The following is a 27,759-nucleotide window of genomic DNA, read 5'->3' on the forward strand; positions in this document are numbered from 1 at the left end:
TCGTTCGGGGAGGAGGCCGGGAGGGGGCGGGGAGAAAGGTGGGAGGTGGGTGAGCGCGCGCGCCGCCCGTCCGCCGTGGTTTCCTGGCTGCGCGCGGCGGCGGCGGCGTCGCTGCAGCTGTTGCAGCAGCGGCGAAGATGGCGGAAGGGCTGGAGCGTGTCCGGATCTCCGCGTCGGAGCTGCGAGGGATCCTGGCCACTCTGGCTCCGCAGGCTGGGAGCAGAGGTGAGTCGCGCCGCCCAGCTCCTGGGCCGGGCCTGCCCGCCCCGCCTTCCTCTCTGCCTCCTCCCCGCTCGGTCCGCGGCGCTTCGGAGCCCCCGCCCCTTCCCCCAACAGTGGGGGCGGGGGCCCGAGGGCGGTCCCCCTGGCGGCCCTACGAGTCAGCCCCGGGCTCCGTGTGCGGTCCCGCTGAGGCAGCTCTGGCCCTTTTTCTGACGAGTCCAACCCCAGTGCCTGCCTCCGCCCCCTTTCTTGCCGCGAAGGTGACTGTTTCCCCCATTGCCTCGGTCTTCTCAGACCCTCTCGTGGATCCCGAGGCGTCAGGAGAAACGTCAAGGAGTGGCGCTGGGGTCTGGTGGAGGCCCCGGGATGTTCCGTTCCCAGAAGGATCATCCCCAGCCCGTCATCTCTTTAGCTTTGGAGAGAAGGAACTGGGGAAATGGAGGAAGGTTGAATAGCTTGGGACTTCTTTGCTGAACTTTTCCCCCCCACCCCAAGGCAGGCTTCTGACGACTGGGCCACTGGAAGGGATCCAGGACCTCAGAGAGTTGACTCTACTCTGGTTTGGCCTTGGCGTGTTGTGGGAGCTGTTTTTTCTCAGAGAGAACGCTCAACTTGCAAGTTCAAGCCTCCAGCCACACCAGGAAAGCGCCTAGGGAAGGTTCTAGTGTCTCCCCTCCCCTTTGTTAGGCAGTGCACTTCTGTAGAATGGTAGCTATGCTTCTGCAGACCTGTGGCCAAAGTCTGTGACATTGGTTTTCATTGGTCAACTGAATCGGATTTATTCAGGTTTTTTTTCTCCCTCTGCTGTGGAAAATAGTGGTAGTTCTTCTCCCTCTCTCCATTTCACCTAAGTTATAAAAGGCTGCTGAGGGTGAGCTATTCTGGAGTTAAACTGCTTTAATTTATTCAGACTTGAAACAGTCTTTTAAACTTCTGAGAACACTGTAGCAGTAAAACATCAAGGCGGTTTTTCCCCCCCCTGTTATGTTTTGATATACACATACAGGTGTAAATTTCTATTATGGGTTTGTTTACATGTGTATTTGTAGAACAATAGTAGGATTTTATATAGCATTTCATTTTATATATTCTGTAATCTCACTAATTCCTGTCACTTCTCCATGGAAAGGTTTAGTAACTATTCATAGTAGTCTTTCCCCTTAATAGATAAGATAACAGACACAAAAAAATAGAGACTTGCTTATCTGTCCTTAAGTAAGTTCGTGGATCCCGGATAGCGGTTTTTGAAGTCCTGTGCTCTTATTCTTGGGTGCCCCAGTCTTTGATATTTTGAGAGCTCATCACAATATTTCCATCATCTTCCAGGGAAAGCTTCCTTATGGAACTTTTTCCTTCTCATATTCCATCATCATAGTAGCAGTTAGTCTCAGTATTCTAATGATGATATTCTGAGCAGTATTTTCTTGGAATGACTCTGTTGGCTACTGTTAGAGAGTTGGTGAGCGTGAGTGGAGTTGAAGAATGTGAAAGAAACTGCTTCCAGTTTGCTTCGGCAGGAGGTATATGATTTGATAATTGGTAGCCTAAAGAAGAGGATTGTCCTGGCCAAGTCGAAGTCTGGACTTGCAGTTTTTTCTCCAGGGATGTCCAAACCAGGGATTGTTACGCATATCCCACTTTTACTTCTTTCCTACTAGTATGTTAAAAGGACTCGGCCACCCTAGAAAAAACAATAGAGGCAGAAGAAAAGACTAAGATGGATTTGAGGGCTCTATAATAGAGAACAGCCTGTTGCTGAAATGGTTGGAGATCTTTTATTCTGACAGTAATGGGGTAGTTAGGGCCTTGGGGATCTGAATATGACTTGAGTAACATTTTTTTTCTTGTATCTTTACCTCAGGTGTAGGTAACTCTAACACAAGCATTAAAATTTTTTTTTTTATTATCTTTGTTGTTGAAAGTATTACAGATGTCCCCTTTTGATTTCCCCAGTAACCTCCTCTTCCCTGCTCCCACTTCTTCTCTTAAAAAAAAATTATTTTTATTGTTGAAAGTATAGATGTCCAACCCCTCCCCACTAGCCCACTCCACTCTGCCCCGCCCCCTCCCCAGGCCTTCACTGCACTATTGTCTGTGTCCATGAGTTCACAATTAAGTTCTTAGCTTTGTCAGTTGCTGAACAAATATTGTAAACAGTAGAATTTCTGCTTCTGAAGAACTTTCCTTCCTTGTTAATAACATTTGAAACTTTTGTTGATTTTTAGAGAGACGAGGGAGAGAGAAACATTGATTTGTTGTTCCACTTAATTTATGCATTTATTAGTTGATACTTGTATATGCCCCAGAACCTTGGTGTATCAGAGACAATGCTCACCAACTGAGCTACCCAACCAGGGCCAATAATAGCATTTTGATGTGTAATTTTTGTTTGACTTTTCTGTTTCTTTACCAGAATGACATTTTTCTGCCTTCCCACCTTATTTATTCTTTTCTTCTACCCTTTCCTCCCCAATACTCTCCAACATCACAGAAATCATGAAGGAGCCCAGGCAACGCAAAGATAATAGACGCCCTGATCTGGAAATCTATAAGCCTGGTCTATCACGACTAAGGAACAAGCCTAAAATCAAAGAACCCTCTGGGAGTGATGAACTTAAGGATGAAATTGTTAATGACAGAGATTCTTCAGCTGTTGGAAATGGCACACAGCTCATTAAAGATGTTTGCAAGGAACTGGACAACCAACAGCAAAATGGTCCTGTAGACCCAGAAAATACTCGGGCACAGGAGTCCTCTCCTAGAATTGCTGGACAAGAGGATCGAAGTCTAAGAATTATCAAGAAAACAAAGAAACCTGACATGCAGATCTATCAGCCTGGAAGGCGTATGCAGACTCTAACCAAAGAATCTACCAGCAGGATGGATGAGGAAGAAATCCTCAACCAGGTGGAACAACTGAAAGTAGAGGAAGATGAATATAGGGAACAAATGAAAGAGGAGGTTGTGAATAAGCCAGACAAAAATGAGACACAAAAGAGCCTAAATTGTGACAGAGTAAGGGCTGCAAAGGGAGAAAAAGGAAAGAGGATTGAAAAAGGGGAGGGGATGAAGAAAGTGAATGAAGACCCAGCACAGGGGAAGCCCGGTTCTGCAAAGCGCTATTCCCGCTCAGACAAACGGAGGAACCGCTACCGCACATGCAGTACCAGCTCAGCTGGTAGCAACAACAGTGCTGAGGGGTCTGGCCTGACTGATAATGGATGTCGCCGCCGCCGCCAGGATAAGACCAAGTTGAGGTCACGACTGAAGAAGCAAGTATCTATGTCCTCAACTGACTCCTTAGATGAGGACAGAATTGATGAGTCTGATGGGCCTCGGAGGAGCACAGAAAGGAAGAAACATTTAGAAAGAAACTGTTCTGGCCATGGGGAGGGAGAGCAGAAAAGCAATGGTAAAGAAAATCGAGGTACTCTTCGTGTCACTTTTGATGCAGAGACCATGAACAAAGATTCCCCCACAGTGAGGCCAGCCAGAGAGGATGCGGATAGGATAAAGTCTGATAAAGGCTTGAGCAGTAGGGGCAAAGGCTCTGAGAAGCAGGAGTCCAAAAACTTGAAACAAGAACTTCGGGGTCGTGGCCGTGGCATTCTGATTCTGCCTGCCCATACCACCCTATCTGTTAATTCAGCTGGTTCTCCAGAGTCTACACCTTTAGGATCTCGGCTATTATTTGGATCTGGTAGTAAGGGATCTCGGAGTTGGGGCCGAGGAGGCACCACTCGACGGTTGTGGGACCCAAACAATCCTGATCAGAAACCTGCTCTAAAGAGCCAGACACCCCAGCTACATTTCTTGGACACTGATGATGAAGTCAGCCCTACATCTTGGGGTGACTCACGCCAGGCCCAAGCATCTTACTATAAGTTTCAAAACTCTGACAACCCTTATTATTACCCCCGGACACCAGGCCCTGCCTCCCAGTATCCTTTTACAGGCTATAGCCCTCTTCAGTACCCAGTGGGCCCTACAAATGGTGTGTACCCAGGGCCTTACTACCCAGGCTACCCGACTCCCTCAGGACAATATGTTTGTAGTCCTCTCCCTGCCAGCACCATGAGTCCTGAGGAGATGGAGCAGCACATGAGGAATATGCAGCAGCAAGAACTACATAGGCTTCTCCGGGTGGCTGATAACCAGGAACTACAGCTCAGCAACCTGCTCTCCAGGGACCGCATCAGTCCGGAGGGCCTGGAAAAGATGGCTCAGCTTAGGTATGGTGTATTCCATCCTGGCTAGAGGGAAATGGGGATAAGCTGGGAGGTGTGTAGACTCCTGTGGTTGAGGAAAGTAGAAAACGTTTAGGTAAGCTTCTGGGTCTGGGTGTTATCTCCCTTTCACATTGATTTTTTTAAGGAAGGGACAATTGGAAAAACAAAACAAAATTTTGTTTCTAGTCTTAGAAATTATTAAGCTTCCCACTTTCTCTTTAAGAAAAAAAAAAATTTATCCTTAAGAGAGCATGGAATCTGGAAATGGGAAAGGAAAGACTTTCCAGAATGCCAAGAAATGAACAACATAAAACTTGTGGCGAAGATCTTACGTCAGCTGTTAAATTTAGGTTCAGGCATATGGGGAAAAACTTTCCTAGACATAACTGTTTTTAAAATGGCATTATACTGTGCAGAATGGAGGCTAGAATGAATATTATACCTGATGGCATTTTGGATTTCCTATTAAGAAAGATATTTAATTTGTAAAAAGCTCAAATCTTGCGTCTAGCCTTCTCTGTGGTGTATTTGGAGCTAGAAGTTGCATGTATTTTATTCCAGAGCTGAACTGCTGCAGCTATATGAGCGCTGTATTCTCTTAGATATTGAGTTCTCTGATAATCAGAATGTGGATCAGATCCTGTGGAAGAATGCTTTCTATCAGGTGATTGAGAAGTTCAGGCAGCTCCTCAAGGATCCAAATGTTGACAACCCAGAACAGATTCGGAACAGACTGTTGGAACTCTTGGATGAGGTAAACCATCGTTTTTTCGTACACAGGAAAAAAACTTCAGTATCCTCTAGTTGTGATGGATTTTTACCACATGAAATACTATATAACAGAACATTGATCAAGAAACTGTATGCTGTCTTTTTGGTTTAGGCCTACCTCACTCCTGTTGCTTCCTTAAGACCATAAGTTACAATTGGAGTTAGTTCTGAGCTTGGAAGTTTTCTGAAGATCTTAACCAGGGGTTGTGGGGATGGGAGGGTGGGGAGAAGAGTGTGTGTAGTTGTTTATGTCTTTAAAATAATAGAGTGGCTTATGCTATGAGTTTGTGTTTTGCTTAGTTAGTGGCCACTAAATACTGTCTGTGCCCCCCTTTATATCAGATGGCTGAACATTAGTAGAACTGTGAAAAGGTCACTTGCCCAAGTTTCTGGTGGGTAGATTGGATCAAAACTAGCTGATTCAGCTTCTTATTTTTTAATTTATTTTTTTCTCTTTACAGGGTAGTGACTTCTTTGATAGCTTGCTTCAAAAGCTGCAGGTTACTTACAAGTTCAAACTGGAGGACTACATGGATGGTCTTGCCATTCGTAGCAAGCCATTACGCAAGACAGTAAGCCAGTTTCTTTATCTTAAATTTTATTCATTTATTTAGTAAGCATTTATCTAGTGTTAGTTATGTGCTAGGCACTGTGCTGATGTTAAGGTTACAAAAGTGAAAGATACAGCCCATTGGGGTAACAGGGCAATTAAATCAATTATTGTAATGTGATATATTCCTAAAAGTGTGATTACTGGGTCAAATGGGGTTCTATTTTTAATTTTTTGAGGAAACTTCATACTGTTTTCCACAGTGGCTACACCAGTGTGGGTTCCTTTCTCTTTGCATCCTTGCCAGCACTTGTTTGTTGATTCGTTCCAACAGGTGTGAGATGGTACATCATTGTCGTTTTGATTTCCATCTCTTGGATGATAGTGATTTTGAGCATGTTTTCATATGTTGCTTGGCTTTCTGTATGTACTCTTTTGAAAAGTATCTATTTAGATCCTTTGCTTATTTTTTTTTATTGGGTTGTTTATCTTTCTTTTGTTAAGTTGTATGAGTTCCCTGTAAATTTTGGAGATTAAACCCTTATTGGAGAAACATTGGCAAATATGTTCTCCCATGCAGTGGGCTTTCTTGTTGTTTTGTTGATGGTTTCTTTTGCTGTGCAGAAGTTTTTTATTTTGATGTAGTTCCATTTGTTTATTTTTTCCTTAGTTTCCATTGTCCTAGGAGCTGTATTGGTGCTAAGACATATGTCTCATATTTTGCTGCCTATGGGTTCTTCTAAAATTTTATGGTTTCCTATCTTATGTTTAAGTCCTTTATCCATTTTGAGTTTATTTTGTGTATGGTGTAAGTAGGTGTTTTTTCATTTTTTTGCATGTATCCAATTTTCTCAACACTATTTATTGAAGAGACTGTCTTGACTCAATTGTATGTTCTTTCCTTCTTTGTCAAATATTAATTGAGCATAGTGGCCTGGATCGATTTCTGGATTCTCTGTTTTGTTCCATTTGTCTATATGTCTGTTTTTGTGCCAGTACCAGGCATTTTTGAGAACAGTGGCTTTGAAATAAAGCTTGAGATCTGGTATTGTGATCCCTCCAACTTTGTTCTTTCTCAGGATCGCTGCAGCTATTTAGGGTCTTTTTTATTCCATATGAATTTTTGGAGAGTTTGTTCTAGGTCTGTGAAATATGCTGTTAGTATTTTAATGGGGATCACATTGAATTTATAGATTGCTTTGGGTAGTATTTTAATAATGTTAATTCTACCAATCCACAAGCACGGTATATTCTTCCATTTGTTTATGTCTTCTGTTTCTTTTTTCAATTTCCTATAGTTTTCCATGTGCAGATCTTTCACCTCCTTAGGTAAGAGATAGAAAAGAGGAAACAGATTAGAAGTATATAAGGAAAATAGACTTGGACTATTGGCTAATTTGGTGTGACTGATGAGATTGGAGACATGAGGAATCTAGATCACCCCTCAGTTTGTGGCCTAGGAGAGTGGGTGGAAAGGAAAAGGGTAGTTCAGTTTTTGATATGTTTAGGTGGAGTAGCTTGAAAATGAACAAATGAATATTCTGGTCAGTCTGGAGCTCAGGACAAAGAGCTGGGCTGGTGATACAGATGGAGGAGTCATCAATATATCGTTGATAATTGAAACAGAAGTTGGGAGACTGGAATAGCTTGACAGAGAGTGGTGTTATCAGATTTCAGTGTGGTGGTGGATAAAATTGTCAATTGCTATAGAGTCATCAAATACTAAGATTACTAAAAAGTGTTCATTGGATTGGATGATTTTATCGTCCACCAGTTACTTTAATTGGAGATGATGGAAGCCAGATTGTAGTGAATGAGAAGTGGGTCAGTACATATAATGAGAGAGTAATATACACCATAGTTTTAATTTAAGAGTCTTGGTTATGAAGGCAAGGAGGGGAAATAGTATTTAAAAGAGAACATAGTCTCAAGAGAACTTTGTTTTTAAGCTGCGAGAGACTTGAGCATATTTATGTGTAGAGAAGAAAGATCCAGGGGAAAGGTGGAAGTTAAAGCATCATTAAAGAAAGGGGTGCGATTTATGGAGTAATGGCTTCTTCTTTCCTTTCTGCTCCTTCTGATGAATTACTATGTGTAAGCTCTGTTAGTGATCAGCAAGTATTTATTGAGTCCCTTCTACATGTCAGGTGCCATTCTAGGCACACACAATTCAGTGTGAAACAAGAAAGCCATGCTCCCAGCTTTTGTATATTAATTTTATTTATTTATTTATTATTAATTTTAATTAATTTATTATTATAAATTTATTTATTATTAATTAATTAATTTATTTTCATTCTCCAAGCTTTTAAAGCTTAGAGTTTGATTAGAGGTGAGTGCAGATGTTGCATTAGTAATTGCAGATGCAGTGACTTCTGCAAAGGATTTTGTGTGTATGTGTGTGTATATACACTGTTAAAAGGACTTAGAGGATTGTGGAGGAATGAGGAAGTCACAGTTAAGCTGTGCTGAAAACCTGAGACATTAGCTAAGTGAAGGGGTATGTGAAGATGTAAGACCTACAACATTCTAGAGATGGGGAACAATTCTAGTGAAGGTCTTGAAGTGGGAAAGAGCATGGTGTGTTAGCAGGACCGAGAAATCTAGTTTGAAAGGGCACAGAGAATAAGGGGGGTAATGGCATTGAATAAATGAGCAGACATTAGATCATCTAGAATTTCATTATAAGGATAGTGGAGAGCCTTTGGCAGGTTTTTTTTTCTTTCTTCCCCTCATTGAGATGGCAAAATGACTGTAGTATGGAAATATAAGTAGTTTTCTTGGTGCTTAATCATTAAAATACCAAGGATTTTTAGTGTTCATTCATAGAATATGTAGGATAGTCAGGACTCTGAAGGTGGATGACAGTGATATATAACTGCTGAGGCACATGTTTGAGTTATGTGTTGGGAGGCTGGTGTGCAGGAGGTAGTTATTGGTTAGTAAATGAGCTTTCCTGAGAGGTCATTATGTACTTGTCCTTGAAACTGTCCTTTGTTCAAGGACATGGTAATTTCTTATGTGTGGGGTGGAGGTTTTTAGGTTGGGCACATGTCTTAGGATTGCTGAGGGTTTACTCTGTTGTAATATACATATATACATACACATATCTATCTATCTATCTATCTATCTATCTATCTATCTATCTACAATATTTATCTATCATCTGTCTGTTTGTCTGTCTGTCTATCTATCTATCTAAAAGATTAATTGACCAACCAGTCACTATGATGGGCACCGACCACCAGAGGGCAGACGCTCTACACAAGAGCTGCCCCTGGTTATCAGTGGGCACCCATAGCTAACCTCCCATGGCCCCTCCCCCTGGCCTGCCAATCTACTGCAGCCCTGATCGTCAGCCAGGCTGAGGGACCCCACTCATGCATGAATTTGTGCACCCGGGCTTCTAGTCCTGTATGTAAAAGGCTAATATGCAAATCGATCAAACAGTGGAACCACCAATGCAGGAGATGCCCCCTGGTGGTCATTGCGCTTCCACAGGGGGAGCTCCATTCAGCCAGAAGCTGGGCTCGTGGCTGGGGAATGCAGCGGCAGTGGCGAGGGCTCCCGGACTGCAAAAGGACACAGGTCCAGCTGAGGGACCTCCCCTGAGTGCATGAATTTTGTGCACTGGGCCTCTTGTATGTATATAACTATTAATACACAGCCCTGGCACATTTGGTAAAGAGTAACTTATTGTTTTAGGGAACTGTTATTTTGCAAAGGGGATGTAATGCAATAACACAATGTGGTGATATTAACAATTTGAGGAGAGAAAGAGAACAGTAAGTAATTGTCTTAATATTTTTAAAAAATATATTTTATTGATTTTTTTTACAAAGTGGAAAGGAGAGGGAGAGAGAGTTAGAAACATTGATGGGAGAGACACATCAATCAGCTGCCTCCTGCACACCTTACTGGGGATGTGCCTGCAACCAAAGTACATGCCCTTGACTGGAATCAAACCTGAGACCCTTCACTCCGCAGGCTGATGCTCTATCCACTGAGCCAAACCGGTTAGGGCTCTTAATATTTTTATCTCACTTTATTTATTATTTGAAAGAGATGAATAAACATAAAAAAATTTAAAAAGTTCTAGCCAGCTTGGCTCAGTGGATAGAGCATCAGTCTGTTACTGAAGGGTCCCAGGTTCAATTCTGGCTAAGGGCACATCCCTGGGTTGCGTGCTCAATCCCCACTAGGAGTTGTGCAAGAGGCACTCAATCAATGCTGCTTCTCATTATTGATGTTTCTATCTCTCCTCCCTCCTCTCTGAAATCAATAAATATATTTTTTAAAAAAGGTTTATTGATTTCAGAGAAGAAGGAAGGAGATAGAGATACAAACATAAATAATGAGACTCATTGATTGCCTGCCTCCTGCCTACTGGGAATTGAGGCATGTGCCCTGGCCAAGAATCAAACTGGGGTTAAACATCAATTTTTGTTTTTCCACTTATTTATGCATTCATGGATTGATATATGTGCCCTGACGGGGGATTGAACCCACAACCTTGGCATATCAGAATGACACTAATCAACTAAGCTCTCCGGCAAGGGTCTATATATCACTTTAAAATTTGTGAAGTATTTTGTATTTATTTTCTTTATTTACCCTATGGAATAGGTACTTTTCACATTCAAATGAAGAAACCGAGTCTCAAAGACCTACTTAAGATCACACAACTATTACATGGAAAGTCAGGTCTCTGACTCTTAATTTCACAATATTTTCTTCCATTTACCTGGGACTTGAAATAAGAATGAGCCCCTCTCGCCCTGGCTAGGTGGCTTAGTTTATTGGAGCATCATCCCATACACCAAAGGTTGTGGGCTCAATTCCCAGTCAGGGCACATACCTAGGTTTCTGGTTTGATCCCCAGTTGGGGTGCATATGGGAAGCAACCAATCAATGTTTCTCTCTCACATTGATGTGCTTGCCTTCCTCTGCCTCACCCTTTTCTCTTCTCCCCTCTTCTCTCTCTAAAATCAATAAAAACATATCCTTGGGTGAGGATTAAAAAAAAAAAAAAAAAAAAGGCTGAAACTGGTTTGGCTCAGTGGATAGAGCGTCGGCCTGGGGACTAAAAGGTCCCGGGTTCGATTCCAGTCAAGGGCATGTGCCTTGGTTGCGGGCACATCCCCAGTAGGGGGTGTGCAAGAGGCAGCAGATCGATGATTCTCTCTCATTGATGTTTCTAGCTCTCTATCCCTCTCTCTTCCTCTCTGTAAAAAATCAATAAAAATATATTTTTTAAAAAATGGCCCCTCTCCTTTCTGCCACTCTTTATCAGTTAATGTTTTATCACACTGTTGGCTATTTTCTTTTTGCTAGTCAGGGTTAAACTTGAAAACTTTTTATTTTGTTGAGGACTACTAGTGCCTTGTTGCTACTCTGTCATTTTGGTCCCGTCCCTGTCCTTTGGGGTTGAAGTTAGAGTTTCTTGGGTATTCTATTAACTGATTATTTTTTCCTGAAGGTAAAATATGCCTTGATTAGTGCCCAGCGATGTATGATTTGTCAAGGAGATATTGCTAGGTATCGGGAGCAAGCCAATGACACAGCAAACTACGGGAAAGCACGCAGGTACTTTTGCCTCTTGTTCATTTGCTTCTCTCCCTGTGTGTTTTAAGCTAAGCCTTATTAAGAGCAATGGGTTACCTGAGCTTTATGGATATCCTACAGGTGTCCTTACTGGTCTCTTTAGTCACTCTTTACCGCTTCAGGGTTACATCTAATAATCCAATTTATGTCTTAAGTAGTAAGGACTATCATGTGATGAATTGGGAAAGGGTTGATATGGCACTAGCATTTTTAAAATTATTTTTTTTTATTCCAGTTGGTACCTGAAGGCCCAGCACATTGCTCCCAAGAATGGGCGCCCCTATAACCAGCTGGCTCTGCTGGCAGTGTATACGGTAAGAAATCCTGTGGAGAGGGGAAGAATTTTGTAGGCAGTATATTAGAAATATGGATTTTGACAGCATCAGCTCTTGAAACTAGGTTTAAGCAATTTAGCTAGAATACGTTCCCTGATGTCTTCTATTATGGGGGGCTGTTTGTCTGTTTTCCGCTACCTGAGCTGGGGATTAAGAAATTAATGAAGAAAATGAGACCGGACCCAGAAATAGAGACCAGCTGGGACCCAGATGGGGGGCTGCCACTCTGATGGAGGGACAGTAACACCCACCACAGACAACGCAGCACATTTATTTATCTCCAAAGGGGGGTTTAAGGTCCAAGGAGTTTTGGGTGTGCCCAGGTCCTGTTCATTCCTCATTCCTGGTACAAAGACAGGATTTAGCATATCAAAACCTGGGTAAGTCAAGGTCCTATTCATTCCTTATTCCCAGCACATGGATAAAGATAAGGAATCTGGACTGATAACAGTCTCCAACATTTTGGGTGGCTGTTTTTCGGGAGATGGCCGAGCCAGTCACCTGGGACTCAGCTGACATTAATTTAAAGGTCATCCATGTGCATTCCCAGGGGGCCATCTACATTCTATCTTCAAGTTCCTTTTGTTACTGTTACTTTTATATATATATATATATATATATATATATATACACACACACACATATATATGTATATGTATATGTATATATATATTTATTATTACTTTTTTTCAAAGGAAAGTAGGCTAAAGGGACAGTGACTGTGCTATTTTTTATTTATTTTTTATTTTTAAAATATATTTTATTGACTTTTACACAGAGAGGAATTGAGAGGGATAGAGAGTTAGAAACATCGATGAGAGAGATACATCGACCAGCTGCCTCTTGCACACACCCCGACTGGGGATGTGCCCGCAACCAAATACGTGCCCTTGACCGGAATTGAACCCGGGACCTTTCAGTCTGCAGGCCAACGCTCTATCCACTGAGCCAAATCGGTTTTGGCTGTTACTGTTACTTTTAGAGTTAAGTTGTCAGGGATCCCTCACTTCAGTGGAATCTATACTTCATCCACTTTCACTGCAATTAAGTTCCTTGGGGAATGCTCATGCTCCAGCCAAACCACTCTGTTTTTTGACTAAGGCTTCTGCTCTGAATCTTGCCTTGTTTCCCTTCCCTGTCTTGTTGAACTCAGTTACTTATTTCTGGAAAATAAAGCTCCATTTCCCTTTCCTTCTTAAAGTCCTCAACTAGCCCCAAGTACTCAGATCTTTGTTTCCTTTCTTCAGATCATTCCCTTAGTCCTCTTAGCTTTTCACCTAAGGAGTCTCCTTAGCAGAAACACAGTAAATGCCAAATCATATCTCTCTGGATTTTTTTTTAAATTAAATTATTATCTGTGTACATATTTTACCATTGCCCCCCCCCCCCCCACACACACACACACACCTCTCTGGATCTTACCAAACTCCTCCTAACAGAGAACCTTGGGATCTGACAGAGCTCTTAGTGAGAGAGCTGAAGGAAGGAGAAAGGGTGGAGACCAATGGTTGGTACCGAAGGTTCAAGTATAAGAAGCAGATAACTAACAAGTTCATTATCAGGGAGAGTTTTTTTTTTTCTTCTTTTATAATATATTTCATTGATTTTTTTTTTTTTTTTTACAGAGAGGAAGGGAAAGGGATAGAGAGTTAGAAACATCAGTGAGAGAAAAACATCGATCAGCTGCCTCCTGCACACCCCCATCTGGGGATGTGCCTGCAGCCCAAGTACATGCCCTTGACCGGAATTGAACCTGGGACCTTTCAGTCCGCAGGCCAAACCAGTCAGGGCAGGGAGAGTTTTCTTAATGCAGTAAAATTCATTGCCAAATATTTGAGTCAGTAATTTTTATTCCCCTTTATTTCACAAAAGATTCAAAGAAATACCTAATAATTATGGATTGAAATTACTGATTAAGTAATGGGTTTTACTGATAACGCTTCTTTCAGAATAGATTGAATCTCTCTTCACTTTTTACCTCCTTCCTTTCTCTTGTTTTGTTTGTTTGTTTTTTATTTCAGCGGGGCTTTTATGGGAGGCTTGAGCACAGTCCAAGGAACTCTATCTTCATTTGAGTGAGGTCGTTTCCAGGTAGTGGTGGAAGGTCTGAAGATAGATACTTCTTTGGAAGTGTTACTGGTGGTGAAATTGGATCTTGGTTCTTGAGACCAGCAAAGAAAGATTTCAGAGCCCAAAACTCAAATTATGAGAAAGGTTATTTAGAAAGTTTCAGAGGTAGTAGGACTGAGCTAGCTATGCTGTGTAGATTCAGGGTATAAGTTACAGAAGCAAAAGAAAGGCCCTCAAGCTTAGGAGAGGGCACATCAAAGGTAACCTCCCCCCTCCGGGACAAAGAGGGGCACAGGAAAGGCGCAGGCATCTCCCAAGAGTGAGAGCATGCCATGTTCTCTTTGTGATCTGTGTTTTTCACATCCCTTTGTGGCTTTATTTTTCTCCTTTCTCATCCATCTTCTGTTTTTCCTTCTTTCTCATTTCTTTTTCTTTTTAAAAAAATATATTTTATTGATTTTTTACAGAGAGGAAGGGAGAGAGATAGAGAGCCAGAAACGTCTATGAGAGAGAACCATCGACCAGCTACCTCTCACACGCCCCCTACTGGGAATGTGTCCGCAACCAAGGTACATGCCCTTAACCAGAATCGAACCTGGGACCCTTCAGTCCGCAGACCGACGTTCTACCACTGAGCCAAACTGGTTTTGGCTCTTTCTCATTTCTTGTCTCCTTTTCTAGTTTTTCTTCTTTGTAATTATTGAATGAATTTTTGTGGTTTTTGTTAATTAGAAAATATAATCTTTCCTCAGTGACTTTAAAATATTGCAGTAGTAAAATTAATGTCACAAAATAATTTACAGGTATCCTATCTAACAAGAGTAAAATGCAAATTGACTATCACTCCAACGCACAAGATGGCTGCCACAAAATGGCCAGCAGGGGAGGGCAGTTGGGAGGGATTAGGCTAGCAGGGGAGGGCAGTTGGGAGGGATCAGACCAGCAGGGGAGGGCAGTTGGGGGCGATCAAGCCTGCAGGGGAGGGCAGTTAGGGGTGACCAGGCTGGCAGAGGAGGAAAGTTGGGGGTGACCGGGTCTTCAGGGAAGGGCAGTTGGGGGAGACCCAGGCCTGCAGGGGAGAGTAGTTGGGGGTGAGCAGGCTGGCAGGGGAGCAGTTATGCATCAATAAGGCTGACGTGGGAGTGTTTAGGGGGTGATCAGGCTGACAGGCAGAAGCAGTTTAGGGGCAGGAAGGCAGGCAGGCGAGCAGTTGGGAGCCAGCAGTCCTCGATTGTGAAAGAGAAGTAGGATCCCTGGTAGGATTGGGTCTAAACGGGCAGTTGGACATCCCTCGAGAGGTCCAGATTGGAGAGGGTGTGGGCTGGGCTGAGGGACAGCCCCCCCACCCCGGGCACAAGTTTCATGCAGCAGGTCTCTAGTTTGTAAATAATTATTTGTCAACCCAGTGGCATTTAGTACATTAACAGCATTGTGCAATCACCAACTCTGTCTAGTTCTAAAACATTTTTATTACCATAAAAGAAAACCTCTTATCTATTCCTCCCCATGCCTCCTAAGCCCCAGCCTCTGACAACCACTAGTCTGCTTTCTGTCCTTGGATTTACCTATTCTGGATATTTTATGTAAGTGGAATAATACAGTATATGACCTTTTATATCTGGCTTCTTTCATGTATCATCAAGTTGTTTTTTTTTTTGTTTTTTTAAAAATATATTTTATTGATTTTTTACAGAGAGGAAGAGAGAGAGATAGAGAGTTAGAAACATCAATGAGAGAGAATCATCGATCAGCTGCCTCTTGCACACCCCCTACTGGGGATGTGCCCGCAACCAAGGCACATGCCCTTGGCCAGAATGGAACCCGGGACCTTTCAGTCCACAGGCTGACGCTTTATCCACTGAGCCAAACCGGTCTCTGCTATCATCAAGTTTTTGACCATGTTGTAACATGTATCAATACTTAATTTTTATGGATATAACACTTTGATTCATTCAATGCTTTAATTCAGTCGTCAGTTGGACATTTCAATTGTCTCCACCTTTTAGCTATTGTGAATAGTTTTTTTTGTGAAGTGTTTCTTTGAATATCTGTGTTTTTTTTTGGGACTGTACCTAGGAATGGAATTGCTGGGTCATATGGTAATTCCATGTTTAACTGTTTTTCATAGCAGCTGTACCCTTTTACATTCTCACCAGCAATGTACCAGGGTTCTGATTTCTCTACAATCTTGCCAACATTTGTTATTTTTCTTTTCTTCTTTTGAATATGACCAACCTATTGGGTGCTAAATAATATCTCTTTTTTTTTTTTTTTTAATTGATTTCAAAGAGGAAGGGAAAGAGAGAGAGAAACATCAATGATGAGAGAAAATCATCCATCAGCTACCTTCTGCACACTCTCTAGGAACCTAACCATGACCACCAGGTTCAAAGGTCGACTCAACCACTGAGCCACTCTGGCTGGACGGTGTGAAGTAATATCTTATTGTGGCTTTCCCCCTCCCCAACTTCGGGATTTTTTTTTCTTTAACAGCTTTTATTTTTATTTCTTTTGGTCAGTTTACCTTTATAGAAAAATTGAGCAAAAAAGTACAGAGTTCCCATATATCCTCTTAACTTTCTCCTCCCCCTCAATTTTCCCTATTATTAACATCTTACATTAGTGTACTATATTTGTTATAATTGATGAGCCAGTATTGATACATTATTATTAGTTAAAGTTTTTAGTTTATATTAAGGTTCACTTTAACTGCTGGACTGACTTTCATGGTCTGAACAAATAAATGTATAGTGACACGTATCTACCATTATAGTATCATACAGAATAGTTTCATTGTCCTGAAAATAGCCCATGCTCCACCCTCCACCTGTTGTCCCTTTTGCATCCCATGAACCTCTGACAGTCACTGATATTTTACTGTGTCTATAGTTTTGCCTTTTCCAGAATGCCACATAGTTGGAACCATGCAGGATACAATATTTTCAGATTGGCTTTAGGTTTATTTTCATGGCTTGATAGTTTTTTGTTTGTTTGTTTTTAAGAGAGTAGAAGGGAAGGAAGAGGGGGGGAAAAAAGAGAGAAAACACTGATGTGACAGAGACACATCTATTGGTTGCCTCCTACATGCACCCCAAATGGGGAAGGGGATCAAACTTACAACCTAGGTATGTGCACTTGTCTGGGAATGGAACCTGTGACCTTTTGGTGTGTGGTCTGATGCTTTAACCATTGAGCAACCAACCAGGGCCACCTTACCCATTTTTAAGTGTACCGTTTAGTAATATTAAGTACATTCACATTGTTGTTCAAATGATCTCCCAGAAGTCTCCTCATCTTACAAAACTGGAACGCTAGACCCATGAAACAGCTACTCCCCATTCTCCTCTCTTCCAGCCACTGGCAACTACTCTTGTACTTTCTGTTTCTATGAATTTGCCCACTTTCGGTACCTTATATAAGTGGAATCATATGGTATTTTCTTTTTGTGACTTATTTATCTTCAAGGTTCGTTCATGTTATAGCTTGTATTAAAACTTCCTCCTGCCGAAACCGGTTTGGCTCAGTGGATAGAGTGTCGGTCTGCGGACTGAAAGGTCCCAGGTTCGATTCCGGTCAAGGGCATGTACATTGGTTGCGGGCACATCCCTGATGGGGGGTGTGTAGGAGGCAGCTGGTCGATGTATCTCTCTCATCGATGTTTCAAGCTTTCTATCCTTCTTCCTTCCTCTCTATGTAAAATCAATAAATATATTTTTTTAAAAAAGAAAAAGAAAATAAGAGAACACTTAAAAAAATAAATAAATAAAACTTCCTCCTTAAGGCCAAATAATATTCATTTGTATGTATATACTACATTTTGTTTATCCATTTATCTCTCAGTGGACACTTTAACCTTTTGGGCATTATGAATAATGCTGCTATGAACATAAGTGTATATAAATACCTAGTCAAGATTCTGCTTTCAATTCTGCTTTCACTTTTGGGTACATACCCAAAAGTGGAATTTCTAGGTTATATGATAATTCTTTTCAGTATTTGAGGAGAGTTCCCATTTCCTCATTTTTAAAATGGGAATAATAATATGTGGCAGTATCCTTAGGTTTTGAGATAATATCTGTGAAGTGCTGATCACTTGCCTCATATTTGGTTGTGCTTAATCAATATTGCTATTATTAATTTTTAAAAACAATAAATTATTAAGTGACTTGAACATTTTTTATTTAAAAACAAAGTATAACTGACTTATATTTTATGAGCTCTTTATTTTCCCACCTTTATGAGTACTTGGCTCTTAGAGTACCTCTGCATATAAGGTATTGTGCAAGAAGAGGTCTTTCTGATGTAATTGCCATGGCTTATTCCATGGATAACATTCTCATTTTCTTACTGGAATTCCTTTTGGGGCACAGCTTGGGCGAGATATTAAGGTTTCTTGGGTCAGCTGATTTAGGCTGGACTCAGAAAGAAACTTGGTTGACTCAGTGTCTCTGGCCTCTTTCCACAGAGGAGGAAGCTTGATGCTGTGTATTACTATATGCGCAGTTTAGCTGCCAGCAACCCTATCCTGACTGCCAAGGAGAGTCTCATGAGCTTGTTTGAAGAGACCAAACGAAAGGTGAGTGGGGATGCAGGCAGAATCATTCCTTCCTAGGAGAACGTGTTTCTCTTAGTGTCTAGTGTTCTTAAGGGAATGACTAAAACTGTGCTCAAGGGGGCTGTGCTGATGGGAATCAGTCCCTATGCAGAACCAAACTCATCTTTAGGAGAACTCTGGGGCCCTTGAATGTGCATGTCCCATAGCATCTAATTTATAGAATCAGTAACTTTTATGTGACAAAGCAGATGGTACTCTGCCCTCCTCCCCCCCTTTTTAAAAACTGTACTCTTTTGGAACTATGGCAAAATTTTTACTTTTTATAGTTCTTGATTGACATACTCAGATGAGGTGAGTACTTGTCTTTATTAACTGAATCCCAGAAGAGTCTGAGCTTGTATGTTTGTATGTTGTATAGGCAGAACAGATGGAAAAAAAGCAACATGAGGAATTGGAACTGAACACTGATCAGTGGCGGAAAGGAAAGAAGTCTACTTTCCGGCATGTTGGAGATGACACTACTCGCCTGGAGATCTGGATTCATCCTTCCAATCCCCGGTCCTCTCAGGGCACTGAGTCTGGGAAGGATTCTGAGCAGGAGAATGGGCTGGGCAACCTGAGCCCCAGTGATGTAAGTTCTTGGAGTGATAAAATCAGCAAGATGAGCTAACTAAGTTTGGGTATCCTGGTACACACAACTATGAGGCACTGCACGGTCACCACACTTCCTTTATCTCTATTATGCGCTTCCCTGTCTCACCACTATGTGGTACTATAGAATTTAGTAAAAGGAATTATTTTAAATGAATATTTACTTAGAGTAGGATAGAATTTTTTGCTGCTTTGGGTTTGAGCCATCACTATGATGCTTTAGGATTCTGTGTGGGATTTTGGTGAAGTAAGAGAGAGTTCATTGTTCCTTGAGAATAAAATTTATAGTAGAGTGAGTGGTGGGGTAAGCTGGGACCAGATCTTGAAGGATCATGTACTACTAAATATTTGACCTTTATCCTTGAAGGTAGTAGGGAGCTAGCTGTTGAATGCTTTAAGTAGGGAAATAACATGTCAGATACATGTTTTAGAAATATAATTCTGGTTGCTTGTGAAAATTTGGTGAAGAGTAAGATTAGAAATAAGAATAGTAGGAAGATGTTATAGTAATCCAACATGTGAAAAGGAGCTGAGCCAGGAAATAGCATTGGAGATGGGGAGATGTGAGTAGATAGTATATTAAGGACGTAGAATCCAAAAGTTAGCACTGGTCTTTACTAGCTGAATGACATGAGAAGCTGAGGGAGAAGAGCGAGTTAAAAGTAGCACCTGGCCCAGTTGGTGTGGCTCAGTGGTTGAGCGTTGACCCATGAACCAAGAGGTCACTAGTAGGGCACATTCCCCAGTTGTGGGCTCGATCCCCAGTAGGGGGTGTGCAGAAGACAGCTGATGGATGATGTTTTCTCCCATCAATGTTACTATTTCTCTATTTTTCTCCCTTCTCCTCTCTCTAAAAATCAATTTTAAAAAACTTAAAAAAATAAAATAAAAGTAGCATCTGAGATTCTGGCTTAGAAACTGGGTGGATGATGGTTCGTTCTCTGAGATGGAATATAGTTGGTTTTAAAAGAGCCTAAGTTTAGTTTTGGACATGTTGGAATTTCTTTAGGACATCAAAGTAGAGTTTTAGAGGCTAACAGATGTCTGAATCTGAGGAGATTAGTTTAGGTCAGAGATAAAGATATTTAAAAATATCTTTAAAAAAAAAAAGAAAAATAAGTTTTTTCTATTCCAGAGAAAGGAAGGGAGAGGGAGAGAGACAGAAACATCAATGATGAGAATCATCAATCAGCTGCCTACTGCACACTACCCACTGGGGATTGAGTCTGCAACCAGGAATCGAACTGTAACCTCCTGGTTCATAAGTTCACACCCAACCACTGAGCCACGCTAGTCAGGCAAATATATCTTTCTATAGATGAGAGTTGATTCAGTTGCTTGAGGAGAAAACAATGGTAAATAGATTAAAGATCTAAGAAAGAAAGGAAATAGATGGCAGGGAGAAGTCCTTGCAGAGGATTGGAAGGAAGTAGGGTTCAGAGCACAAGTGAAAGGTTTAACCTGAAAGAGGGTGAGAGATTCCTTCCCAGCAGGTAGACCTCCCCTGAGGGGTCCTGGACTGCGAGAGAGCCCGCCTGCCTTCCTACACCAAATTTTGTGCACCAGGCCTCTAGTATGATTAAAATGCTGTGTGCCAAGGGCTATGATATAGGCAAGTGTGAGAAGCTGCGGGAGCACGCAATTAGAGCACCTAATCTGGGCATTAGGGAAGGCTGGGATGAGGAAGCATTTTGTAGCTGAAGGATGATGTAAGGACATTTCCACGCAGAGGCTTGAAAGACTGCCCTAGCCGATTTGGCTCAGTGGATAGAGCGTCAGGTCAGCCTGTGGACTGAAGGGTCCTGGTTTCGATTCCAATCACGGGCACATGCCTGGGTTGCAGGCTTGATCCCCAATAGGGTTGTGCAGAAGGCAGCCAATCAATAATTCTCTCTTATCATTGATGTTTCTGTCTCTCCCTCTTCCTTCCTCTCTGAAATCAATAAAAATGTTTAAAAAATAAAATAAATTGTATTTAAAAAACAAAAACAAAAAGAGGCATGACAGTTTAGGGAACTTCAAGTAGTGGAGTATGGCTGGAGGCTAGGGTGTGAGAAGTGTTGTTGCTAGAGACTTGAGTCATTCTTTATCCCTTCCTTTCCTGTATCCCCAGAGCCAGTCAATACAGTCAAGAGCTGTTGAATGTATCTACTAACAGAATTTTTTTAAATTTAATTTTTATTTTTACTAAGGTATTATATGTGTACATATCTTTTCATTGCCCCCACCCCATACCCCCATGCCCATACCTGCCCTCCCCCCCCCAGAGTTTTTCATCCGTTGGTTTTGCTTATATGCATGCATACAAGTCCTTCGGTTGATCTCTTATCTCCCCCTTATCTCCCTATCCTCCTTGCTGTAATTTGACAGTCTGCTTGTTGCTTTACTGTCTCTGTATCTATCTTTTTGTTCATCAGTTTATAATGTTCTTTATTATCCATAAATGAGTGAGGTCATGTGGTGTTTTTCTTTCATTGATACTAACAGAATTTTGGATCCACTTAATTTTCTCTATTTCACTCCCACCATCCTAATCCAGGCTATCATTTTAGTAATCTACAGGCTATTGAAAGAAATTCCTAGTGTCATTTCCACATTTATTCCTGGCCCTCCTTAGGCCTTTCTTTTTAGACAGTAACCCAAATTAGCTTCCAAATGCACTTTTCTGATCATGTCATTTCCCTTGTTGAAAGCCTTTAATTGTATCTGTTTGCTCTTAGAATTAGGTGCAAAATTCTTAGGATAGTCTATGGGCCCCACATAATTTCGTTTCTGCTGCTTCTAACCTTACCTTATACCTCTCTTCCCTTTTATTTTGTTCTCCAGCCATACTGCTTCCTTGAAGGGCCCAAGCTCTCTTTTGGTCCTTTGGCTGTTCCACATTCTCTCTGTCTGCCATACTCTTCTCTTTTTATCAGTCCCATTCTTACATATCCTAAATCCTCAGCATAAATATCACTTCCATTTCCAGGTGAGGCATTTCCTGATCCCTGAGCCTGCCTGTTTCCCCTTTTTAACTAAATATTTCTAACTAAATAATTTTAAGTACAGTTTTATTATTGTTTAAAGCCTCTCCCTTGCTAGATTCAAAGTTATATGAGAGTGGGGTTTGTATCTAATTTTCACTGCTTTATCCCCAGTGCCTGTATATGGAAAATTCTAAATATATATATATTTAAATATATTAGGTCTAGTAATAATTAATGTCGTTTTCTAATACTTTTTTAAAATCAAATTTATTTAAACAATACTACAAAATTTAATCAACAATATAGTTGCTGTTGTTTTCTACTACTTGTGCCCAACGCTCAGGAAGCATTTTAATCCCTCTGTTGTAAAATTCTTGTGATTTTGATGCAAAAAATTCAGTCAATGCATTTTTGAGGCATTCTTCATTATTAAATTTTTTTCCAAGAAGAAAGTTTTGCAAAGAACGAAACAAATGGTAGTCAGAAGGGGCAATATTAGGAGAATATGCAGGTTGAGGGAGAACTTCCCATTCCAACTGGCGCAGTTTTTCAGCGGTGATTCTTGCAGTTTGCGGTCGTGCGTTATCGTGGTGAAGAATTACGCTCTTCCGATTAATCAGCACGGGTACTTTTTCTCTTAAAGCTTGGGCTAACCTTTCCAGTTGGGCACTATACACTGCACTTGTAATGGTTTGGTTAGATGGTAAAAGTTCATAATGAAGAATTCCTTTAAAATTCCACCAAACACACAACATCACTTTTTTCGCATACAAGTCAGGTTTTGGCGTGGGCTACGGAGCCTCATTTTTGTCCAACCATTGAGGCCGCCTTTTCAAATTAACATACAGCACCCATTCTTCATCTCCGGTAACAATTTGCTCTAAAAACGGTTTTGACGAGAGAGGAGCGAACTGCAAATTGTGACTCTTTGATTACGGTTGTTGTCGGTCAACTCATGAGGAACCCATTTTCCAAACTTTTGGACTTTGCCAAGTGCACGCAATTGATTGGAAATTGTTTTTTTGTGAACAATTTAAAGTTGTCGCAAGCTCTTGTTGGGTAATTTGAGGATTTTGCACCAAAAGAGCTTGAAGAGCTTCTTGATCAAAATTGGACACACGGCCTCGACCACTCTTGTCATCTAACGAAAAATTTCCCTCGCGAAATTTCTCAAACCAACGCTGGCATTTTCTGGCGCTAACTGCATCTTGACCAAGAGCACTACAGATGTTTTTTGCAGCCTCACTTGCTTTTCTTCCTAATTGGAACTCGTAAAGCATGCAGTGCCGAATATGCTCTTCATCTGCCATCTTCTTAGCCCTAGTTTTGCAACAAAAACCAAACCAAACACAAACTTTTTCAAGCAAAACTTGTTAATTGCACTTCACACGTTCTGTAGATACCACGTGTTTGAAGGTTATGTCAATACAAGTCAACGCCAAGCAAGATTTTAAACGAATGTTTAAAAACGACATTAATTATTACTAGACCAGATTTTTTATTGATTTTTGATGGAGAGGAAAAGAGAGGGAGAGAGAGTTAGAAACATCAATCAGCTGCCTCCTGTAAGCAACCAAGGTAAATGCCCTTGACTGGAATTGAACCTGGGACCCTTGAGTCTGCAGGCTGACACTCTGTCCACTGAACTAAACCGGTTAGGGCTAAATAAATCTTAATTGAATGTATAAATGAGGGGAAGAACTGAGGGATGAAGCTGGAGAAGGTAGGACAGGCCAGATTCTTCATAAATAATGAAAACTTTGCATTCAAGTATTGAGAATTTTAAGCAGGGGGATGATATAATCAAATGGAGTAGAGCCTGTGTTCTGGATCCAGTGCTTAATGAGACTAAAGTTTAGAACTACTCTTTTCAGTACTTCTAGAATTGGAAATATTGTTTGCTTTTTAAAAGGAATTTTTAAAATTTCAGAAGTAACCCCCATTTATTGTATCTAAATCAAACAAAAGTATAAAGTTTAAAGTGATAGTTTCTCATATTCTTGCCTTCAGAGATAGCACTATTAAATATTTGCAGGAAGTTCTTCCAGACCTTTTTGTAAGCATTGATGAATATGCATACATATCTGTAGACACATGAAATATATGTTTTTAATAAAATGGGATTATACTATATATACTAACCTATAGTTTGCAATTGGACCTAGAGTCAGTTCTGCAATGTAACACATACATTTCTAAAAATCACTGCACTATGCAAAATCACACAATAAAAACCACAGAGCTTATGAGGAAAATGGGGTTAGGGAAACGACAATCAAGAACTTCTTCAGTGACATTAAAAAAAAGATATGAATCTGTTAATAAAGCAGTTGTACAATTTTGTACATTTATTGGTTAAGAAATAATGTAAATGCTACCTTGGAAAAGATAGGAAGTTTGCCTATAGAAGTAGGCTTCAAAAGGATTGCAGCTTCTGAGTTACTGTGAAATGGAGGAAGGAGGGTTATCTGACATTAGATGGGCAAATGTAACACCAGATGTGGATAGGTGTGGCTCATATCATGAGTTCATGTGGTGAACTGCGGTAGCTGTTTGTGTATTCTTATGCAGTTTAGTTGAGTTGGGTGTAGTTTTCTGTGTTTAGTGTTTCTCATGAACAATATCAGACATAAGCAAATATAAAATTTGTGTTATGCTCCTATTGTTCCCTAATATGTTGATCACGGTGGCATGAATTCACATTTTCAAAACAAGCAGGATAGCAGATACTGACTATATTTCTACTGTCTAAGAATATCTATTCTTAGTATTTCCTTTTTTAAAAAAAAATATATTTTATTGATTTTGTACAGAGAGGAAGGGAGAGAGAGAGCGAGTTAGAAACATCGATGAGAGAGAGTCATCGATCAGCTGCCTCTTGCACACCCCCTACTGGAGATGTGCCCACAACCAAGGTACATACTCTTGACCGGAATCGAACCTGGGACCCTTCAGTCCCCAAGCCGATGCTCTATCCATTGAGCCAAACCGGTTTCAGCTTAGTATTTCCTTAATATGGCTACATGATATTCCATTATGGAGATGTATATCATTTATTTAACTCGTGTAATTTAAATATATGCTTTTCATTGTTCATTTTTGTTGTCCTTTTTGGGTGATTAATTTTAATAGAAATTGTCCCTTTGACAACTCCTAGAGAGTTTCTAGCATAAATGACTAAAATTCAGATCTTGGAATAAGAAACAGAAAGTTTGGTTTCAGATGGTTGTTAGTAATGATAGTAAAGCCCAAATAGTGTGTTATCGCTCTGCCAAGCATGGGCTTTGGATCTTTCTGAATTTGAATGCCTACAGGAGGAAAGCTTGTGGGTTGTTGGTTTTCAGCCTTGAGATGCGGTTTGGGTTAAACATACAACTTGGGGAGGGACTGCCAACCTCAGCTGTAAGTGGCACCCTCTTAAACTATTGAGACTCCCATTTAAACTCTTACACTACCAACTAGGCCACTCAAATCTAATGTCATTAGGGTTCCAGGTGTTCCTTATTTAGTGGATGTGCCTTCTGCTATACATCAGTTCCCTTTGGAAATCAGAAGAGAGTACTGCTTAGCAAATGAGTTGTTGCTGATAGTAAGTTAATTAAGGATATTAAATTATAGCATCAGAAATAATTTTCACTCTGCCGAAACCGGTTTGGCTCAGTGGATAGAGCATTGGTTTGTAGACTGAAGGGTCCTGGGTTCGATTCTGGTCAAGGGCATGTACATTGGTCGTGGGCACATCCCCAGTGTGGGGTGTGCAGGAGGCAGCTGGTCGATGTTTCTCTCTCATCGATATTTCTAACTCTCTATCTCTCTCACTTCCTCTCTGTAAAAAAATCAATAAAATATATATTAAAAAAAAAGAAATAATTTTCACTGAAAAGTTTCTGTTAGAACTGCTGAAGATTTTCTCAGACGTGATTGCTCTATTCAATTTTGAATAGTATGTAACATGTGTGTCTACAGTGGAAGAATGAGCAAATGAAAATGGGAGCTTTTGATAGATGTTTCTCTCAAACTTCTTGTGTTCTGGCATGATTTGGTTTACCATTTCTAGCATTTTCCCCAACTGTGACATTTGTAGCTACAACATGCTTGGTGCTATGTATAGAAATGTCTTTAGGCAAGTGAAATGTCATTGTATATTTGACCAAGTTCTTGCCAAACCTTCTCTTTCACCCCTCTGGATGTGTGTTTTGGGGTTCATACTGCACCATACATCAGTAGCTCCTACTGCCTGTTATTTGGCCTCTCCTTATTTAACTTTCTCAGCTTATTTCACCCACTAAATTATATTGTTTGCCTTGGTCTTTAACTTTTATTCCTTGTTCTTCTGTCACATTTCATTATTTATTTTATATCCTTGCATAGTATCTGTTTTCAGAACTTGTTCAGATCTGAATTTAATGCAGTCAGCCCTGAGTTTTTGAGTAGAGCCTGTGTTCTGGGGCCAGTGCTTAATGGGACTAAAGTTTAGAGTGCCTGTCCTATTGTGCCAGCTCTGTGCTAGGATTAAAAAAAATGAATATGACATCAGTATTTTCTTCAAGAGCTAAGAGTCCAGTGCATGGGTCAGTAAGCCTTTTCTTTAAAAAGGTCAGATAGTAAATATTTTAGGCTTTGCAGGTCATATGGTCTCTGTTACAGATACTCAACCCTGCAATTGTGGAGCTAAAGTAGCCATAGACAATACATAAATGAATAAGTATGGCCATGTTCCAGTAAACCTTTATTAACAAAGACAGATAGGCTACATTTGGCCAGTGGGCCTAGTTTGCCAGCATGTGGTCTAGTGGAAAGTATCTATCTATCTATCTATCTATCTATCTATCTATCTATAAAAGCCTAAGCGACCATTACAATCCAACGACTGGAACGACCAGTCAACCAGTCACTATGATGTGCACTGACCACCGGGGGCAGATGCTCAATGCCAGAGCTGCTCCCTAGTGGTCAGTGCACTCCACAAGGGGAGCGGTGCTCAGCCAGTCTCATGGCTGGTAAGAGCAGTAGCGCTACTGAGCAGTGGCAGGTGCAGTGGGCCAGGATGAATATGAGCAGTACGGTGCCCTGCTTGGGCTCCTCCCAGGCTACCTGTGGCTTGGTGCACTGCTATATCCCTCAAGGGGTCCCAGATTGCAAGAGGGTGCAGGCCAGGCTGAGGAACCCCCCCTCCCCATCTGAATTTGTGCACTGGGCCTCTAGTGGCTACATAAATGGAATGTTTCAGTATACAGTTAATTATTGTCATTTGCAGCACTTAATATGTTCTATTAAATTAACACAGATGCTGAATTAGTGAATACTGAACTATTGCTCCTAGGGAAAGTATAGGTTAGACTCCTGTGAGCCTCTGGTTATAAGATTTCATCAATTTGCAACCTTGTTTTATGTATGTGCTTGTTTAAAGACACCTTATTTAATACTAGGGGCCTAGTGCACAAATTCGTGCACCTTGAAAGGAACTATGGGCCATGAGGCTGCGGTGGGCACAGAGGGTGGTCTCGACCCATCTTCTGTGCCCCTGCCTGGCCCCTCCTGCTGTGGCCCGGTCCCCTGTCTGCCAGCACTCCTGCCGTTGCTGCTCCCAGGTGCTGACAGTGCTGGCCCTGCTTGCACCTGCTGATGGCACGGAGCGATTGGGGCTGGTGCCAGCAGCAGGTGTGAGCAGGGCTAGTGCTTTCAGGGTGCAGTAGTGACTGCTGCCTCGATCATCTCTCAGGAGCAGGGGGAGGTGGAAAAGCCCTCAGGGGCAATTGTGGCCGGCAGCTGCTGCTTGTACCTGCTGACGTTGCTGAGCAAT

General features: G+C 41.3%; 1 protein-coding gene across 8 annotated transcripts in view; it reads left to right on the forward strand.

The window, feature by feature from the left end:
• The first annotated feature begins 13 nt into the window (after positions 1-13).
• SMG6 (SMG6 nonsense mediated mRNA decay factor) overlaps positions 14-27,759 on the forward strand; it is a 220,618-nt gene continuing 192,872 nt past the window's right edge. The window contains exons 1-8 of one of the 8 annotated variants that reach the window (XM_036408514.2): positions 14-225; positions 2,714-4,454; positions 5,013-5,205; positions 5,684-5,794; positions 11,252-11,358; positions 11,612-11,690; positions 18,247-18,357; positions 18,755-18,967. In XM_036408514.2, coding sequence (XP_036264407.1) covers positions 138-225; positions 2,714-4,454; positions 5,013-5,205; positions 5,684-5,794; positions 11,252-11,358; positions 11,612-11,690; positions 18,247-18,357; positions 18,755-18,967 — 2,643 coding nt within the window. In that variant the 5' untranslated portion in view covers positions 14-137. Of the gene's footprint in view, positions 226-460; positions 483-2,713; positions 4,455-5,012; positions 5,206-5,683; positions 5,795-11,251; positions 11,359-11,611; positions 11,691-18,246; positions 18,358-18,754; positions 18,968-27,759 lie in introns of those variants that run through there. The other 7 variants (XM_045570988.1, XM_045570986.1, XM_036408506.2 and 4 more) reach the window with 7 other exon arrangements.

This window comes from Pipistrellus kuhlii, unplaced genomic scaffold, assembly GCF_014108245.1.
Source record: "Pipistrellus kuhlii isolate mPipKuh1 unplaced genomic scaffold, mPipKuh1.p scaffold_m20_p_39, whole genome shotgun sequence".
Lineage (NCBI taxonomy): Eukaryota > Metazoa > Chordata > Mammalia > Chiroptera > Vespertilionidae > Pipistrellus > Pipistrellus kuhlii.